The sequence below is a fragment of the Miniopterus natalensis genome, chromosome 2, assembly GCF_054644295.1.
Source record: "Miniopterus natalensis isolate mMinNat1 chromosome 2, mMinNat1.hap1, whole genome shotgun sequence".
Classification (NCBI taxonomy): domain Eukaryota; kingdom Metazoa; phylum Chordata; class Mammalia; order Chiroptera; family Miniopteridae; genus Miniopterus; species Miniopterus natalensis.
Genome location: NC_142082.1, coordinates 126,417,885 through 126,438,697, shown reverse-complemented (window position 1 = coordinate 126,438,697; position 20,813 = coordinate 126,417,885). Strand labels below are relative to the sequence as shown.

General features: G+C 40.0%; 1 protein-coding gene across 2 annotated transcripts in view; it reads left to right on the top strand.

Moving 5' to 3' along the window:
* The window catches only part of LGR5 (leucine rich repeat containing G protein-coupled receptor 5), a 135,378-nt gene that overhangs the window by 89,522 nt on the left and 25,043 nt on the right, over positions 1-20,813 (top strand). For both annotated transcript variants that reach the window (XM_087814536.1, XM_087814537.1), the window contains 9 exons: positions 4,353-4,568; positions 6,790-6,861; positions 9,632-9,700; positions 11,018-11,089; positions 14,310-14,381; positions 14,531-14,599; positions 14,737-14,808; positions 18,174-18,239; positions 19,394-19,465. In XM_087814536.1, the coding sequence (XP_087670662.1) occupies positions 4,353-4,568; positions 6,790-6,861; positions 9,632-9,700; positions 11,018-11,089; positions 14,310-14,381; positions 14,531-14,599; positions 14,737-14,808; positions 18,174-18,239; positions 19,394-19,465 (780 nt within the window). The remainder of the gene's footprint in view (positions 1-4,352; positions 4,569-6,789; positions 6,862-9,631; positions 9,701-11,017; positions 11,090-14,309; positions 14,382-14,530; positions 14,600-14,736; positions 14,809-18,173; positions 18,240-19,393; positions 19,466-20,813) is intronic.

The window sequence follows — 20,813 nt, the reverse complement described above, 5'->3', positions numbered from 1 at the left end:
ATTTTATAACTGAACTAAATCACTGTGGTCTTTTGACTATTCATGAATTATTCACCAAGTGTACGTATGTATATACAAGAGAATTGGTCATTTCTTTTAAACTTATGAAGAGAAATGCTCATCCAAATATAAAAATGTCAGTCATGAAGATTCCATGATTCATAATAGAAAAGAACCCACATTTATTGAAAGAACCTTCCTATGCTATTATACCAGCAGCTGCAACATTCTTCACACCTTGGCTTTTTTTTCTCAAGTCATCCATGTTAATAATTGACATTATTACAGTCACCTCAGATAAGAATTTAGCCAAGATAAATGGCTTATCTTTTGACTAACTCTTTCTTTCTTGTAGTTAATGGCTCATCAAAGACATTCTCAAACAAAGACATGCATTTGTGTGAAACATTGGCAAAGTATCGTATGAAAGATACATGTAAAGGACTATTTTTCTGGAACAACAATAGCAAGAATGAGGTCATAGGTTCTCTAATCCCTACAATAATACCATTGAGAAATAAAAAATTCCTTTCAGGGGTGTGGAGCAGATTGTCAAAATATTTCTTTTTAAAAAGAAAATTTGTACAATTCATCTTTTATGCATAAATTTCAGACAAAAGGTAAGAGAGTGATTACTTTTTTTTTTTTTTTGCCATTCCTGATATTAAAGGCTTTTTTTTTCTTTGCTTGTTACCTTCCTAGCTCTTTATCACATAGGATGCATTGATATTAAAGAACTACATTCACAGTGAACATGCAGTTCTGTTTTATTTTTAGTTTATCTAACACTGGGTAACATTCATCCCTGCTCTCACATGGGCTCCACCCACCCAGCTGCCCAGGATGGAACATGGAGCGATCAGAGCTCCCTTGCCTCCTCTGGCCGCATCTGGCGAGTCCCACGTTCTGCCGGGCTCGCTTACTTAGCATCCGTCATATCGCTTTCCCCTCCATGGCTGTCCTTTCACCCTGATCACTGCCGCTGCCTTGGCCCCTTCCCACCAGTTCCCCCTCCACGCTGCGATCAGAGTGGTCCTTCCACAGCCACCCCTTGTTCAGGTGTTTTATTCCGCAGGCAGCATCTAACTGCGGGCGGGTTTTGTGCTGCCTCTATCACATTATTGATGGACAGATGCTTAAATGCCAACGTCACTGCTAGGAACTGTCTATGAGAATGTGACCTGTATCGCGTGTCACCACTTCTCCTTTGCCTTTAGAAAGAAGATGATATATTCAGTAATGTATCAGGAGTAAAACACACACACACTCGTAATGATAATACTATACTGAAGGCTGAAAAATAAAGGTGGCTTCTCTTAAGTATAACTACAGAACCTCTTAATTATTTCTGTTATGAGAGATGAAAGTTGTCTGCATTTCTCTGACGACTTCGAAATTCTCTTGACAACCTAGAATTTAACTGACTTTTGACTAAGGCAAAATTTGAGTTTACCTTTTTGTTTTCTGAATTGATGGTCCAAAGACAAAAACACAAACTGTTAACCAGCTTCAAGTTATAATAATTGAAGGTCATTAAGGTGCATTATAGTTTACAAAGTTCCATTGTATTATTTTCTTTAATCGTAAGCAACTCTATAAGACAGAGAGGTGTCGTCCCCATTTTACAGTTGCGAAAGCTGAGTCTATTGACCTGGACATGTTCACAAAGTTACAATACTGACTTGGACCCAAGATTTCTTATCCCAAATCTCTGCACTAAGTCACAGATTCAGAGCTGCCTACACACACATACACACATACACACATTGTGACTTACATGAAATAGAAATACTAACAAAGAAACACTTAAAATGGAGCTATACAATATAATTATTTTGCTGCTTCTGATAATGTTATAGAACCACATTTTTATGTGTTTTCATGTTCTGTCTAGTGTTGTTTTTCTTATACCCCACTGCTTAAATATTGCATTTTCCAAGCATATGAATAGAAAATGTCCAGCTGCCCCAAAAGAGCAGACTGATATAATATGAGCTCTTTGTTTGCTCACAGAATAGACACAAGTTGTGCCCTGCCAGCTGCTTTGTCCACAGTCTTAACCTTGTTCTGTAAGAACCACCTGTATGACTGGCTGGATAATTAATTCCATGCGCTGGTTCAGCCTGGGGATCTCCTGTTAAGATTAAATCAGAGACTGCCTCTCAATGTGAACAATATACGATACTCTGAATTAGACTTGAACCACTGAGGCCAGGTGGACATGGACTTCAAAACACTGTATTTAGAAGGAGTATCATATATTGGGAGCTTCTTATATGAAACTGTTTGGGTAAAGAAACGTTTTAGTGTGGCACTCAGAATACCCGAGTATCGGATCTGAGAGTATTAGTACTCGGAGTGTTAGGACTGTGAAGAATTGCCCTGTCTTAGTCATTTCATGTCAGACAGCAAATTGCTCTAAGATTACAGTGTAGAGGTCAGATTACATCTTTGTTCTGGGGGGAGAAAAGTAATTCATAAAAGATATCTATCCAGAGAAATGGGCTTATTAACATTGGAAAGTGATCAAGGGTCACTTCAAGATCCAGCAGAAACTTCGGGAGTATCTTTAATATCAAAGGAGACAAGCCTATGACTCAATGCTGAGAGAGCCTTTTCTACAAGTGTAGCCCAAGGTTTGCACTCAACCTTAAGTGTCCTCATTTTCAGGACTCTTGGAAGCCACTAGTCATTTCGATGCCTAAGCGACTGGCAATAATCAGACAGCATGTCAACTAAAACGCGGAAGCTCATACTATTTAAATAAAGTCTTCATCCTTTAATCAGCACAGTCATTAAGGAGAGTTTACATATGTGCTTTATGTCTAGTTGAACAATAACAGTCCCCTCATCACCCCCTGATGAAATTACACCTTATTTGAACACGGCCTGAGCATGTTGTTGCTGGAGAAAGGGGAAGAGATGGTGTTGGGTTTTCCTAAACATTCCCAGCTCCATCCGTTGACAGACCCTTGAGATATTTGGAAGCTGGGCTTCTGCTGCCTACAGTAACAGTTGCTCCATGGGAAATTTAACCGTGAGTGGGCTGTGACACCAAACTCATAAAATTTGTCCAAGTGACCTTCTCTCCATTACTATCAAAACTCAGCCCACGGCCTTGAAGACATCACTTGTTCCCATTCAGTCAGAAGTAGCAGCCAGAGGACGAGTGAAGTGACATGGTGACCAAAAGTGAGGAGGCCCTTGCCATTGCTCCCTACCACAGAGAATTCTGTCCATTTCTAAACTGTTTAAATTTGGTGTGCGGGGGATTATTTCCTGATCCTGGTGTGCTTCCGACATCTGTTTAGTCTTAAATGCTTCCTAAAATATTTTTCAAAATCCACTCGTGATTTTCTAATCCTTCTTAATACATGGGCTGCTTAAAACGCAGCTCTTCTTCTTTTTTAATCCCAGCTTTGGAAAATGCAAACAAATGTGTGAGCCTTCAGAACAGAAAGAAATGAGTGAGGCTGTTGGAAGCAGAGCTGAGTGAAGGTGGTTCTATCGTTCATGCACCTGACAATGTTAATTATTTATCTGTCTGGTCACTTCAACAAGAAGTTAGGACATTGTAATTACAGCTGCTATTTGTGTTGGATTAGGGCGAAATAAATGCATTGCACTCCCTCTGCTGGCTCTAAAGTTGTAACAGCTCATTAACCAGATCTATATTTAGACGTCTTTTCCCATTTTAAAAAAAAAAAAAAAATGGTGTGTGGAAAAAGGAAGCAAAAGCTGGGAATGCTGTTAACTTTATTATTCAGTTAAAATGTCAGGAAAAGCAAATATCTGCCCAATGCCAGTGGTTAGGATGGGCAAGAAAGCCAGCAGTTTTTAGGCTCTCCGGCCTGGAACAGCCTTTAAAAATTACTCCATTCCTTTCAAACACTGAAACAATCTTTTCCCAGAGCTTAATAAACAAACTAGTGGATTAGTGTATATTCAGTATGTTCAAACAGTCCGGGAAATACAAAGGCCTGTATTTAGCTTGGGGTGGGAGGGAGGGGAGAGGGTGTCTTTCTCTTGGTGTCAGAAAGGAAAACTAAAAGATCCTCACCTGGATCATTATACCTGAGGGGAGGCAACTTCCGTGCGTGAAAGCTTGCTCTCCACAGCCTGAAAGGCAAGCACAGCGTGGAATTTTACACCATGGGGACCTGAGAAGCAGTCGCTCTCCTCTTGAGCAAGAAAGAGCCCACCAAAAGAGCAAAATTCTCCAGACATCGGCGGATCATGAGGGCCCCGAGCCCTGTCTGACTCATGTTAATCAGCACATGGAGGGTTTTCTTGCAAGGCCCACGTTTGCCTGGGCTTTGCTCTTTTCCATTCCTGCTTGCTCTCTTCCCCAGGCGGCTGGATGCCAACCACATCAGCTACGTCCCCCCCAGCTGCTTCAGTGGCCTGCATTCCCTCAGGCACCTGTGGCTGGATGACAACGCTCTGACGGAAATCCCTGTGCAGGCTTTCAGAAGTTTATCGGCACTGCAGGCCATGACCTTGGCCCTGAACAAAATACACCACATACCAGACTATGCCTTTGGAAACCTCTCCAGCCTGGTAGTTCTGTAAGTTCTATTGATTTTTTTTTTTTTCTCTCTCTCTCTCCCTTTTAACAATTTCTAAATTCACTGTAAGACCTTGACCTTAAAGTGCTGGCCCTTCAAACCTTGAATAGGGACATTTTAAGGGTGGAAAACTCCCTGAATCCCTCCCCAGAACAACTCAGAAGTGTTCTAATTGTATAAAACAATGAAACAACATTTATGGACCACCTGCTAAGTGCCAAACATTGCTGGACTTTCAAAGGTAATAAAATATGACCTCTGCCCATTGTGTATTGTACAAGTAATCACAATAAGTTCAGTGACCGAAGTTAGTAAAAATGCCTTTTTTCTGATAATCACTCATAATTCAGGTCAAATTGAAATATGCCTTTCTTATTACTTAATAAATACTTCTTGAACCCCTACCAAGGAAAGAGAAGCAAGGGTGACCCCAACAGTGAGCTATGTATGTAAATGGTTCCCCCACCCCCATAGGTCTAGGTTTCATTATTTTAGTAAATCCAAATGATTCTCAGGTAGTAGTTTGAAAAATAATCAGTGTTCTATAAGAGTGTAGCAATATGGCCCACGTGTATAATATGTCAGTCGATTCTGATACAGGAAAATAGCAGCTGCTTGCAAGGTTGTAAGATCAGTTCCTGGAGGAACTTTGACCAAGGCCTCTTCTGCACCATTTCTCCCTTCGCTTCCCACCCGCCCACCGCAGCCTCCAATCATCCTGCTTTACCTGGCTGCATGTCTGTCTCTTGCACTGTGCTGTGTGCTACTGTGAGAGCTGGCCAGCATTTATCCACTTTTTTAGGTTCCTCTCAACCTTTTTCCCCATGTGTTGCATGTAGAAGATCCTCCAATAAATATTATATAGATCCCACATGAACCCAAAGTATATTTATTAGAATAAGAAGATTAGTCTGAAAAAATAACAAATTTTTGGTGATATTAACAAATTTCTAAACTGAATTTCACTTACAAAGATGATGCTATGGACATACCAGAAGTTGGATAGCTTTAATTTGTCTTCCACTAGAGCAGCGATTTTCAACTTTTTTCGTCAATCGACAAAAAGATAGTTATGATTTTGATTCATTCACCCCAAATGGCTGTTGTCGTGCTGGCTGTTGTCGTTTTCTTATTTGACAGTCTAAGGGAAAAGAGGTCAGTGCCCCTGACTAAAGAGTCAGGTGTGGCATGTTTTAAAAATTCTTGCGGCACACCGGTTGAGAATTGCTGCACTAGAGAGAATGCATTTAGAGAGATCCAGCTCTTCTTTTTCATGCTCTCTTCCTTAAACTAATTTTCCAAAAATCTCTTTGGGACTTGGTCCAGTTTTCAGTTATGCACACAGTTGCTCTCACTGACTTTGACCTCACTGAATCACCATTGAGCCAAAGGTGATAATTATACACACTAATCCTGCGTCAAGATAACTAATCTCCTTGGGCAGCCAAAAAATATGATCACCTTTTTCTGTAGTTGAAATTGCTGTTTTCTGTTAACCTGTGGCCCTACCCTGGGAATGTAGCCATTATAAGCCATCAGCTTCAATAAGAAAATGTGCTTAGTACCCTAGGACCTTTCCTCCATCCTGCGTTTTCAATGACGGTCAGTATCTCTGCTTATCACTCCACATCCCAAAGCCATGCTAAATAACCCATGTGGGAAAATATGCTGAGCAACTACACTAAACAATCTGAATTTATTTTTATCAATCATGTTGCTCATATTATGAGACACTCCCCGATATTTCAAACCCAGAAAGTAAAACTGTGACTGCTTATTAAATTCTATGGTATAGAATCATCTGTGGTGCCCAGCCAGCATGGCTCAGTGGTTGAGCGTCGATCCATGAATCAGGAGATCACAGCTTCATTCCCAGTCAGGGCACATGCCTGGGCTACAGGCTCAATCCCCAGTATGGGGCGTGCAGGAGCCAGCCAATCAATGACACTCTCTCATCATGGATGTTTCTAGCTCTCTCTCCCTCTCCCTTCCTCTCTCTGAAATCAATAAAAACATAAAAATTAAAAAATAAAAAAGGAATCATCTATGGTAAGAGTGAATGGGGTATATATGAAGCCTTTTTTAAAAAAATTAAACAAAGCATTTCTTGTATATAATTAGTGCATTGTTTAGTATATGTTTCTTTGGATTTAAGCATCAGAATGTTGTGCCTAAGTTTCTCTGTGCAGGGTGCCTTCCTGACTGTAATGTTCCCCTGCAGGCATCTCCATAACAATAGAATCCACTCTCTGGGAAAGAAATGCTTTGATGGGCTCCACAGCCTAGAGACTTTGTGAGTTGACCTTTTATTTGTTTCCCTTTTTTCAGTGTTTTCATGAGTATTCTGAAGGGATCAAAATAGCCTTAAAGTCAGACTTGCTGTTTGGTTTGGGCAATTGCCTGAGCTTTAAAGAGATACTCACAGTGGCTTTATCTTACACCCAAACACACACCTGGCAAAGCTAAGCAACAAAACTAAGATTTTATCTTGATCTAAAAAGAGTGATAAATTGGTTAGAATCATTAGAAGCTAAAGGAGATGCTTTCCACTGAGCAGTGACTGTTTGGGAAGGTGTATTCTGTCAGGGATCAGTTCTGTGCTGTGACTCAGGCTCACTCCCCACTGAATGAGAGGATACAGACCAGGCTCCAACCCGAGATGAACAGGTGCCCCCTGAGGAAACAGCAAGGGTTCATGCTGAAAGCAAATCCAAAGACTAAAAAGTGATGGTAGCTGCCATGTATTGAGTATATCTATGGTCAAATATTGCACTGAGCATTTGGCATACTTTGTTCCAATTAATCCTACGAGCACCCTATGAGAGCAGGCATCACTATCCCATCTTAGGTCTAGTGCTATTAAGTATTTTCCCAACATTACATAGCTAGTCGATAGCATAACTGGGATTTGCTTCCTTCTCCCATTGGACTGTGAAGTCCACGTTTACTGCTGTATTCTACTTCCAAAGAATTCGTCAAAAATTTAGTTCTGCGTTGTTACCTAGAATAAAATTAGAGCCCAGCCAGCTACCATAGCCTAGAATGTATTCCAGAGCCACTTGGAGAAGTTCTTATGGGCCACACCCTGGCCGAGCCTTTTCCCAGGTGAGGAACTGCTCTTCATTGCCCTGTTGAGCGGGAGAGATATAATGAGGGTGGGGTGACAGGCAGCGAGGGTCCTGAGGGTTCTGGGAGAGGAAGGTGGTTCCAGCTGTGCCCCCACCCCCCATGTTTTGAATACTCAAGTGCAATAAACCACACAGGGCCACTGAATCTACAATGCTGGCTCCCACCGGGACTGCAGAAGGAAAAGACCAAAGACCACCTCTCCTGTGGCCTTGGAGCCCATTCTTCATTTACATACAGAGCTTAACGATTTGCACATGATCCATTTAATTTCTAACCAGGTCTGGATCCTCTCATTTCCTTCCAGACCATCTGTCGTTGGTGGTCTTCTTGAGGCAATCAGCACTAACAGCTCTCCTTCCAGGGTTACTTAAGTCACTCTGTTTCCTCCCAGAAGGGAAGAGTCATCCTCATAAGGAGATGCCAAGATGAACTTGCCCAGGCAGGACTTTGATGTCAGCTTAATGGCATAGGCAAGCAGTTTCCATCAGCTGCTAGGAAAAAGTAGAACTTCTCCCTTATCTACACAGGGCTGGGCGGGGGACTCAGCAATGGAAAGCACCTTCGGTCCTTTTCAACTCAACAGGAACAAAAACAAGATGGGCATTTTCAGAAATAGCCTTTCTTCCCCCCCCCCCCCCATGTATGAGGTGAGGACCCAGGATTGCTTATAAATTCTACAGAATAAAACATTTCAGGAGAAACTCCTGAGTCTCATTGTCCCCTTCTCCCCTCACCTTGCCCTGGGCTAAGGAGGATCAGTTGGTTACTCCCAACATTTTCCTTTCCCTCACTAGAAATCCAAGTAATTTATAAGGGCCCAATCCTTTTTTAATCAAAACAGAGCATCTGGAGGGATTTACAAACAGGAAGAAAATTTATGTCCACAAAAGACACAAGTTTCCTGCCTGCAGTATAGCTTAAGGATGGTTTGTGTCATACAAGTAGGAATCTTGATTCATGTTTAACTCAGTTAAATTATCTCTCTCTTAAAATTAAATAGCAGTTTTTCACAGAGGAAGATCTAACCACATCTGATTGCCTGACCAAAAGGTTTTTCTATGTCATCTGGGAAATCTGCCATTCCCAGAGACCAGGAGGCAATTACTTTTTCATACGGAGATGTAGCTAGAAGGTGGAGTAAATCTATAGAGCTCTTGTGAGCAATGGAATTGAAAAGCCATTTGTGTCATAACAAATAGAGAAATTAATGATTTGAGATTGTTTGGCTGTTCCATCTCTTTACCTGAAAAATAATACAGAGCTTTGCCTCACAGACCAACAAAAAAACACACATCATACTTCTGATCTGAATCACTATTTGTGTCCCTGAGAAAATCCTAGGCCTAATGTCCTTCCTGAGAGTACCTTGCACATATAAACCTCTCCAGGAGCAGGTTGTCATCCTGGACCTCAGGCTGTGAGGGATACAGGCACTCCACAGGAGTCAGGGACAAGGCAGGTCTCCAAGATGTCCCCTTAGGCCATACTCTAAAAAGCATGGGGGGAAAAGAGAATGACGGTGGGACCAAGAAAGGGCATGTGACTCACTCAGGTGCCCAGAGCAGTGCACACAGTCTGGCAGCTTAGTGAGCTAGGCTCAGGGGAAGAGCCACATTAGCAAGCTGCCAGCACTGGCCAGGTATCCCTCCTACTTGGACATCAGCACTGCTCCATGTCCCCTCCCTTTTTTGAAATGCCCCTGTGCCATTGAGCCTTGACTTTTTGAAATTTCTCATGATCGATCTAATGACCATTTTAACGCAGATACTTGCGGAATGGTGGTGGTCAGCAAGCCGAGCAAGTCTCTCCATAAAAAGAAGGAATGAGAATTTTCATCAGTGATACTGACCCATTTACATAGCATGCTAACTTTCCTGGTAAATGTATATGAATCTGTAAATGAAAAACTGAAAATACTGTTTACTTACTTTCAGAGATTTAAATTATAATAACCTTGATGAATTCCCCACTGCAATCAGGACACTCTCCAACCTTAAAGAACTGTAAGTATTTAGGACAAGTTTAATGGGAGAATCTATTCTTGGTGAATTTATTTTAAAATAATGTGACTTATTAGAAAGAAAATGTCAATTCATATAAGTGACAGTTAAGTACACTTGAAATATACTTTAGTTGATTCTATCACCAGCCAACATCAGATCATCTTTTTAAATTTATAATGGATTTCTCTAATATATGAATATTAGAAAAAATATGCATATTTCTCTAAGACATACTTCTTTCCTAACACGTATTTTCCCAATGTTTATATACTTTATAGATTTGTACAGAACTGTAATGTAATTCAGTTATTTGCTGAGCATTTTGAAGAACATTACTAGGCTGCATAGACTTATAGAATAAAATGGGTGTACCAGTACAGTGCTAGATGCTTTCACATGCATTAATTCGCATTCTTTAAATACTTATGAATCTTATTTAATTTAAAGAACCCACAATTTTACTAAAATAGAGCTAACCTTCAGCTATTAGGTTGCATATATTTTCTTTCGCATACTATAGTTAGTTTCTCATTTTATCTAAAAATAACCTATGTAAGCAATGTTCTAACACTTGGAAAGGAAAATAAGCATAGAGCCTATTTTCCTGGCAGAGAGAAATGAGACACACAGCAAAAGGAGGTAGACAGCGGGGCTTGTGTATTAAAAAAAAAAAAAAAATTTAGGAGGTTCTGCCTCAGAAAAGCCGGCTTGCGGCTAACTGGGAAGTCACCGTTGTCTGTGGCCTCCTCTCACCCAGCCACAGGCCCACACAGGACCCACAGGTCTTTGACTGTGCCCCTCTGCCATTCAGACAACAGCACTGACAGAGGAGAGTCAATGTATTACAGACTCACTGAGCACCTTCCTTCAGCTCAGGAAATTTTGTCCTCAGAAGGAGATTACTTAAATCGATACTTTATTGCAGCTGAAGTCAATTTTCTCTTCTAATTCAAATGGGGGCGGGAAGGTGATCATAACCGAAGATGGTTCCCTCTGTCTCAAGTTGTCACAATGGTGCTCTATCAGATAGTAACAGATGAATTTTCTTTATATAACATTAGATTGTAAGTTTCCATAAAACACAATTATTATTTTCAGGTTCTTTATTTCTCTTTCAAGATGACAGCCTGTGATTTCTTTTCCTTCTAGAGAGTAAGGGAGGGAGGGCACATAAGTTTCAAAATGCTTAGAGGAATTTCACCTGAGCCTCCAGTTACTCAAGGTGCTGGTTATTGCCACGGGGGGAGGGCGGAGGACTGTTAAATAATTTTACCCCGCACATGATTTTCTATAAATTGTTTCTTGTTCTCTTTCTAGAGGATTTCACAGCAACAATATCAAGTCGATACCTGAGAAGGCATTTGTAGGCAACCCTTCTCTTATTACAATGTAAGTGGTTGTAGTTCTTTTTGATTTTTCCATCCTGAAATAGAGCATGTGTTGCTCCTTTAAATATAACACAATGAATGTTCTATACGTGCCCAAGGTCTTTCTCAGTCAATGTAAGACTCTATATAGAGAGGTATTGAGAGAGATGTTTTGCCAGGTTTTAGCTGAATGCTGAAATAATAGAAAAGATTCTTTTTTCTCTAGGGCCTTCGATACGCACTGCATTGTGCTTCATATCTTCAGATGCGTCGTCTCACTTCACAGTGATCTTAGGAAATGCTTTGCTTCTCTCTATTTTCTAAGGAATAAAACTGATTTTTTAAAGTATCAATGTCAGGGTCACCTAGTCATTCAAAACATGAACCCAAGTATACTAGAAATATAAATTATTACATACAAATAGGAGTCCTTTACAATAGCCTCCGGCCTGAGTTGGTGGCGGGGAATGGGAATACTGTTTAATGCTGTCTGTATATCCATTCATTGTCAAGCCCACGCACTGAGTCGCACTTATACGATTACAAGCTACGTTGTAATTCCAGAAATAAGTATATGCTCTAGAAAGGTGTATGTGAGGATTTAGGTACCATGAAAGCACAAAACCGACTTACAACTATAATGTATAATTAATTCTATATTTCACATTTAGCACAGATGTAAGATTGATCATATGTAGATATATAGGAAGGTGAAAATATGTTAGTATTAGGCTGGCTCTTAGTTAAAAGACACCTGGCAGGTTTGGGACATAGGATTGGACTGAGGTCATGGGTGAGAGGTCTTGAATTTGGAGGAACAGAATAGGACAGCTGTTGAACATGACTCTAGGGGCACTTTTTGGCAGATATCCATCCTGTGCCAACTTGACTGAGAGGCTTTCTGGGACTGTGTAGCATTTGTCACAAATGACCTGGAGTCCCAGTTAGACCTGACAACTAAAAATAATAATAATAATACCATTCATCATTCCTGAAATGTTCTGACAGTATGTTGGAAAACTAAGGGTTTTAAAGTTTATTGCCAGTAAACATTAGTCCTCATTAGAGAATATTTACGTAGTAAGAGGTTGGCAAGTTGCATTGCCTTTGCTGCTTTTTCCCAGCAGCTGCAGGACTGGGGTTTTTTTAATCACTCTTTTGACATGCTAATACCGCTTAAGGAGCACTAACAGCCCCCCAAATTATTAGTGCTCCTATCCAATATTTGATGTTGACTAAATTCCCTGAAATTCTCCTTTTCTTGCTTCTGCCTTTGTTTCCGTCTCTTGTCATTGCCACCCCCATCCATGCCCCCTCCCCGATTCCCACTTTCTGTGAAGGCAAAGGCTACCCAGGCCTCATTTCTACCTCTCTGGTCCCCATCCTATGCCTAACCTCTCATCCCAGCTGCCATCAACCTCTCTGCCAGCCATTACCTCTAGATCTTTATCCGTCTAAGGCTCATCTCCTTGCCTCCACCACTGGCAGGGTCATCTCTCTTAAAACACAGCATCCATATTGTCACCCTCTTGCTGTGAAACTTACAGAGACTCAGGATTGTCTATTTACATTAAGTGCACACTCCTTACCCTGACTTTCACAGCCTTCCATGTGGCCCAAACCAATCCTCCTGGCCAGCTCCCCAAAGCTCTACTCAAATACCCTACACATGACCCAGACAAACTAAGCTAAATTCACAGAATGAATCTTTCCTTATTTCCTTTGCTCCTATGGTTCTGTCCCCTCACTATGCATATTGAAATTTTGTTTTCCAGGGTCCATTTCAAATGACATTTCAATGAAGTTTTTCCTAATGAGGGAACTCCCTTCTGAGATCCCTATAGCTCCTTATTTGTATTTGTGATACTTCTGCCTTATGTATACAAGTGTGTATGTCATATCTGCCCGGTGTACATACATATGAACATATAAGCATATAGTGTAGATAAAGGACAATGTAATATTATGAGGAAAATTCCATTTTTTTAACCCTAAAAGCTATATTTCAGCTCTAGCTCTTTCTCTTACAGATTATTAAATCCAAGGGGAAAAAAGAGGTCAGAAGGTAGAAGTACAGAAGGGGCCTTAGATTTGTTAGGTGACAACTCTATTCCAGGCACTGTGCAGGGTGTTATGCCTGCATTAGCTCTGTCACTGCACACACAAACCCTACAACTAAGTGGTATTTTCTCAGTTTAACAAATTAGAAAATTGAAGCTCTGGGAAGTCATGAACTTGCCAAAGTATCTGACTTTCAGTTTCTTCCAGAAATAAGGAAAATCCTATTAATAAGTGTCTACACTATGGTCTTATTAAGTTGTTGGGTAGATCAGTTGAAAACGCTTTGTCAGCTAGAAAGTGAAATAATCTTATTTATTTGTTTTATCCCAATTTATTCCAAGTTTCTTTAGGGCAAGGACATGTTATTATTCTTCAAACTCCCAGCATGTAGCATAATGCCAGATGCTTGGTAGCTGCCCAACGACAGCCTCCTTAATGGATCAGCCTCTCAAGCCTTGCAGTATCTACCCTCATACTTTGAGCATAGTAGACACCAATACGTATTTTTTGAATTTCATTGAACTGGAAAGATGTCTCCTCTCAGAACTATTTCTAGGACCCCATTCACCAGGCAGTGCAAATACCATTACATTGAAAACATCCGTACAACAAAATATTTTAAGTTCTAATAATGTCTCACCTTTTAGAACAATAATTAATTCCAAAAAATTCTGACATTATAAAAAAATCCAGAATAGCTCATTTTCTCTCAAATAATTTGAGTTCCTTTTGTGTGTTATGATAAGATGTGATCAGAGGATACAGTTTTCATGTAGCTACGTAGAGCTTCACCTTTCTTTAATTAATGATATGCTTGCCAGCACCTTGAATTACCTTCTTGCCATTCAATGGATAGTGCACAGATGTTGGAGGCAGAGGAAGATTTTTAAGTAATGTCGACAATCAGTTCACATGCCTTTCTCCTCAGTAACTATCACTCATATCTGCCTTGCTGTCAGAAATTTCCAACTTTATATAGTATAGATTTCTTACCAAAAGTCTAGTAATATGAGATAAAACACTTTTGAGGTTTGCCTGAAACCACATAATCAGGAATGTTATGTAATGTGGTATAATCAAAATTACATTAATACATTTAATGTACTCGTTGAAAGTTTGAACAAGAATTCATTTGCCATTCAAGTTTTATACTAAGACATTGGTGTTTGGATTTTTTTCAGACATTTCTATGACAACCCTATCCAGCTTGTTGGAAGATCCGCTTTTCAACATCTACCTGAACTGAGAACACTGTGAGTTTTTCTCTTACATATCACTTTCCACTTGTAGGGTTTCTGTAAAACCAAACGAGTATTATAAGTTGGGTGCTTTGAAAATGGGAATAAAAATTACCCCTTTCTAGAATCTTCTCCCAATAATACTCATGTACCCTTCTTTCTAGGACTTTGAATGGTGCCTCACAGATCACTGAGTTTCCTGATTTAACTGGAACTGCGAGCCTGGAGAGTCTGTAAGTGCTTAAGAAGGCCCTTGACTTTGACCAGAACAGACGCTGCTTTTAAAGCCTGATCAGTCTGAATGTCAGTGAATCAGTGTCACTGCGTGAAGCCTGAATAAAAGAATTATGTTTGGTTTGTGTTTCAACAGGACTTTAACTGGAGCACAGATCTCATCTCTTCCTCGAACTGTGTGTGATCAGTTACCTAATCTCCAAATGCTGTGCGTATCAGTAAGGCAATAATGTTGTGTAAACAGGCAGCTTCCATTTAGGGGTGAAGTGGCAGACATTATTTCAGTGATCCTTTAAAAGGGGAGAAAGTTCCTTCCTCACAGGTCTCCAGAAGGTCAGGCCTCCTTTCCCGCTTTGGGCCAGGGAAGCAGGCCTCTGCTAGGAGCCTGCTAATGATGGCAGCGCACCCTTCGTCTCTGCACCCCAAACGGTCTCCCCTTAGAGTTCCAACTGGAGCACATTTCCTTCCAGAAATGGATATGAACAAGCCCAAATAAATTCATTTCCCCCTCTAAAGGCTTTGCAGAGCAGGGAAAAAAAAATAGATTAAAAACCCACATGGATGCCAAAATAAAAAATTAAGCTATCGAATGCACTCAAACCTTGATAAAGGCAACCAAACATCCTTCCGGTGTAGTTGTGGATGCCATGTTCTGATGTTTCATCTGATGGTTAAACTGTTTGCATATGTTATTTCTGTTGGCTTGGAGCTTTTTTTCTCTGCCTCTTAGGTTGTATAAAGAGTAGTTTAGAGGAACCTGAAGAGCTTTGTTTTGACCTTCCATTTTCAGCCCTCTCCCTCAACTCCCACTCCAGCCTATTGTCATCCCCTCAACATTGTTGGGACTTAATGAAAGGGCCCCGTCTTTTGCCATGGCCCTGCTCTCTCATAGTAGCCATCTGCGGCTGCCGGTGAATGCCTGTGATCCCACTAGGCTTTACCTATCAGCAGAACTACGAGCAGCACTACAGATGTTAAGTGGAAGAATGGGACCGTCAGCTGTGGTGGCTCTGCCTTCCCCTTTGCAGCCGGCCACGGCGCCTCGGACCTCAGTTGCTCAGTGACATGGGGTTGCAGTAACCCCTAGTGATGGCCTTGGAGTCAGGCATTCGTGTTTGAAGGAAAGGGGCAGAGCTAGTCTCCGCTTCTTCACCCCACATTGCCCCAGGAGGTGCAGGTCAGATGAGAAACCTGAGAATTAGGGACGTTAAGTGCATTTGTCAAAGTCACACTGCAAGAAAGCAGCAGAGTCCAAATTTTAAATACAAGCAGTTTGATTGAATGACTAGGCAAAAGTGTATGTACTTTTGTGTATGTACAGCAGGTGGTGGAAATCTTGGGACCATCTTAGAATTGTGCCTACCACGCCCAGAATAGGTATAATTATCCTATTTCTTGAGGAAACTGGCTCAATAATATGACTAGGATTTCACATCCTGTAATTAATAAGTAGGGAGCCAGTATTTAAATTGCATCTGTCTCCACTATGCCACACAGTAAATGGCAAGCCACCCAGGTCTAGAACTGCATAAATGGTGGCTGACTGACAAATTGGTTACTGACAGAGGCTCTGGGGTGTGTTTTTCTGGTTCAAGTCCAGTCTCTCTATATACCAGTACAGTATCTTGAGCAAGTTATTAATTCCTCCTCTGTTCTGTTTCCCAGTCTATAAAACAGCGGTGTAATTATTTCCATGAGGATCATCATGAGGATTAAATGAGTTACTACATGTCAAATACTTATACCAGCACTGGGAACACTGTAAACTCTCAGGCAGCATTAATTCGTCATCTTGTTTCTCGCTTCCTTTGCACCATTGCTCTTTCCTCAAGTTGAAACTAGCAAGGCCTGAGAAAACACAAATACATGAATGGCAGTATCTTGCCATTTTCAAAGCACTTCAAACCTACAATATTGATGTGTCCTTCACAACAGCTCTGCAAGATCAGCAAAGCAGGTGTCTTCTCATTTAAGGAGAGAACTGAGAAAGGTGTCAGTGCTTTGGCCAGTGTGTCACCAAGTAGAATGAGTTGAAGTTAAGACTAGAACTCATGGTCTGGCCTCTACTACAGTCTACGTTAGGTTCTGGAAGTAGAGGTCTGACAGCTCCCCTCTTAGGCCGAATCATCCACTGGGACCTTGTTACGTGAGGAAATTTCACTGTACATGAGTGTTTTCACCCCCAGGTTACTTCACCTCCATGGGAATTACTTGGCTGTGTGTGGTTGTCCCCAATTACTAGCTAGTGATCTTAGGCAAGTCACTTCACATTGAATGGGGATAATCACAGTGTCTCCCTCATAGAGTGACCACAAGGATTAAATGAAATAGTTCAGGTAAAGCTATAAACATGGTATCTATATATAAGAAGTGCTTGATCAGTGTTAAGCATGAAAATCATTAGGTGGAAGTTAGGTAGGAGGTGATACTGTGTCTCTATGTAGAAGAAGGTTTTACATACCCTCTACTAAGAGGTATATAGGAAGGATTTGTCCCCTTGAAATCTGTGGAGATGAGTGAACCAGATTATTATCAGCTTTGATAAGATGTGTGTCCATTTTATTTCACTCACTTTTCAAAATTGCATATCATATTGTTAATCAGGTATATTTATATGTAGGTGGGAGATACGGTTTTGTTATTTTGTTTTTTATTTGGTTTGGTCTTTGAAACCTCTAATATAAACTACAAATTTTTGTTTGCAAACAGCTTTGCCTGAACTATTTATGTGTAGTAAATGAATTATATTTCTATAAAAATTCCATTTATTCAATAAATGTAGGATAAAATGATCAATTAAAGAATAAAATAACATAAAAGCCTCTTAGAAAACAGTATTGATTCTTTTAGTTGCATAGCAGTGATCTGGTTTTAAGAATTAAAATCAGGCATGAAAACGTGTTGATTAGCTGATAACTTCTAAAATATGAAACAAGATTTTTTTACATATATATCTATGTTACTTTATCTACCAGCTTTCTTTTTTAAGCTTTCTGCAAATTACCATGGCTTGTTTTAGATTAGTTATATTTTACTCTAAGTATATCCAGATGGTTTTGTTATTCTGTAATTTGTTGAGTTTTGGCTGAAGACTTTCTTAGATTTCCACCCCCTGCCCTTCCCATAGTGATTGATTTCAAAGTTAATGCTATGTTTTGAATTGTTGTTGGGGTTTTATTTTAGTTAATTAGAAAAGAACCAACAGTGATTCTTTTAGCTGTAGAAATATAGCAGCTCTTAGAAATAAAGGCACAGTTATTTCATTTGATTTGTACTCATTTCAGTAAGATAATAGCTAGACCATTGTAGATCATCACTAACAAAATATAAATAAATTTATTAGGTAAATTATTTAAATCAATTAAAGAAGTATAACAGTTACATTTTCGTAAACATTTGAATCTTCTGCTTAATCCAATAATACTGGTGACTACCTGCTCCGTGTCAGGCTGGAGAAATGTTCAGTGTCGGCCTTTGGCAGATCTATCATCTTGGAGGGGAAAGGGAAGCAGAGCATGTTTCCTTACGATTAATACATAACAGATTTTCCCTTTTGTGCCTTCTGTTTTTCAGAGACCTATCTTACAACCTGCTGGAAGATTTACCCAGTTTTTCAGTCTGCCAAAAGCTTCAGAAAATGTACGTCTATAGAGTCTCTAAGTCACCTAGCAAAAAATAAGATCCTAAACTCACATTTCCAGGGGTCACTGATTTCATTACCCTGCGGTTCACAGGGGAGACATTTGATGTGTTCCCTTCTTACACACACGCATATGACTGCGTAGAGTGGCTGCGAAGCTGGGAAATATTGATAATACTATTTACCATGCATTGTACGATAACTAAACCACCTATTCTTTTACTTTTCTTTTTTTCCCTGACCTTGGTGTAATAATGAAGTAACTTTGAGCTTTGGAATTTTGCTAAACTTACATATCCAATAAGTGGTGTTTTTTAATATGGGGGACTTGAGTTTGTTGGGATGTTTGTTTCACAATAGTCATCTTTAGAGGCGGTGCCATATTTGTCATATTTGAGGTGCCAAAAATGCTACTTACACATGAAACATTTTAGAATTCCTCTCTTAAAATTGCCACCTCCATAAAACATCAGCCTTATTGCTTTATAGTAATACTTTGGTGTTTTTTGTTTTTATCTTTGATTGATTGATTTTAGAGAGAGCGGGAGGAAGAGGAGAGAAAGAGAGAGAGATTGATTTGTTGTTCCACTTATTTATGCATTCATTGGTTGCTTCTTGTATGTGCCCTGACCAGGGATCGAACCCACAACCTTGGCGTATCAGGACGACACTAACCAACTGAGCTACCTGGCCAGGGCCATACTTTGGTTTTGATCAAAACAGTGTTAGCCATCTATCCTTTCCCACTTAATTTTTCTCTGAATGCTTTTGGGCAATTCAGGAAGAAAAAATAATTGATCTTGGAAAGGTAGATTTTAAACTCTGAAGACCCTCAAATACAAGAAAGGCTCAGAAGGCAGAGCCAGGATAGGTATCCTCAAAGTGTTTGAGTGAGGATGGCATTTGGAATATAGTTTTATGTTCACCCAAAGGAACTAGCTGCTTCGAAGGAGAGACAAGCAATACTTGTTTAAGTGTATAATTTATAATGTTCTTTTTTAAAGCAAACAAACTTTTTTAAAATGTCACTTGATAGTCACATTTCATGTGTTTCTTTGATTGAGGGCAGGTAATTCCTCTGTAAAAGTTCTCTGAAGACTAATCTTTGAAACCAGTGACTTTGAAATCAATCTTTGGAACTCTGTCATTTCAGAGACCTGCGACATAATGAAATCTATGAAATTAAGGTTGACACTTTCCAGCAGTTGCTTAGCCTCCGATCTCTGTGAGTACTGCCTCCCAGCACCTTCCCTATCATGAAGCACTTCCTTTCTTTTTCGGGTCTTTTCCTAATAATTTATTTTCACTGTATATGCATATTGTTGGGCCTTCATGAATGAACTTGCGATAAAAAGACAAATATTTTGCTCATGATCATTTCCAGAAATTAATTCAAAAGTGTAAATTTGTAATCTGCTCTCTGCCAGTCAGCAGACCTGAAACTTTGATAAAGAGGAAGTTGAGTAGCTGACAAAATGTGTTTCTGTTTATGGCCTGAAATTGTCAGGGATTGTTTTGAATACAAAGATGGAATGGCCACACAATTCTTCCTGCCCATTTTTTCTTTAGTGGTTAAATAGTTTTTCTTTTCTTTTTTAATCATTTTTTATTTTTCAATTATAGTTGACATACATCATTATATTAGTTTCAGGTGTATACCCCAGTGATTAGACATTGCATAACTTACTAAATGATCATCTGATAAATCTTGCACCCGTCTCACACCATACATAGTATTACAGTATTATTGACTATATTCCCTATGCTATACTTTACTATTATTTACATGATTATTCTGTAACAACCAATTTGTACTTCTTAGTCCCTTCACCTTTTTCACCCACTCCCTGGACTCCCCTCCCATCTGGCAACCATCAAAATGTTCTGTGTATATATGAGTATGTTTGTGTTCTGTTTGTTCATTTATTTTATTTTTTTTAGATTCAATTGTTGATAGATATGTATTTATTGCCATTTTATTGTTCATGTTTTATACATTTTTTCTTCTTCTTCTTCTTCTTAAAAAAGACCCTTTAACATTTCATGTAATACTGGTTTTGTGGTGATGAACTCCTTTAGCATTTTCTTTATATGTCCTTCGATTCCAAATGACAGCTTTGCTGGGTAGAGCAATCTTGGTTGTAGGTCCTTGCTTTTCATCAATTTGAATATTTCTTGCCAATCCTTTCTGGCCTGCAAAGTTTCTGCTAAGAAATCAGCTGACAGTCTTATGGAAGCTCCCTTGTAGGTAACTAACCGCTGGCGACTCCAGTGTGTGCCCGTGGTGTCGGCTGTTGTAGTTGAACCTTGATTGTTGTTGGTGTCACTGGAAAGGATTGACCCCCAGGCTGATCAGCTTCAAGGATCAGCTGTGACCACAGCAGAGAAGCTGTTGTCCAGGAGTCAACCTTACAGAGCAAGACTTGCTTCAGTGGGGCTTTGGTGCTCATGGAGTCCGTCCCTTGAGTGCCTCACTCATGGAGGTGGTAGGGCTGTAATATGGTATGGTTTGAAGCTGTCCATTGGGTGTGCTGGCTCTGGGGCCTCCCAGGAGATGAAAGATCATCCACTCC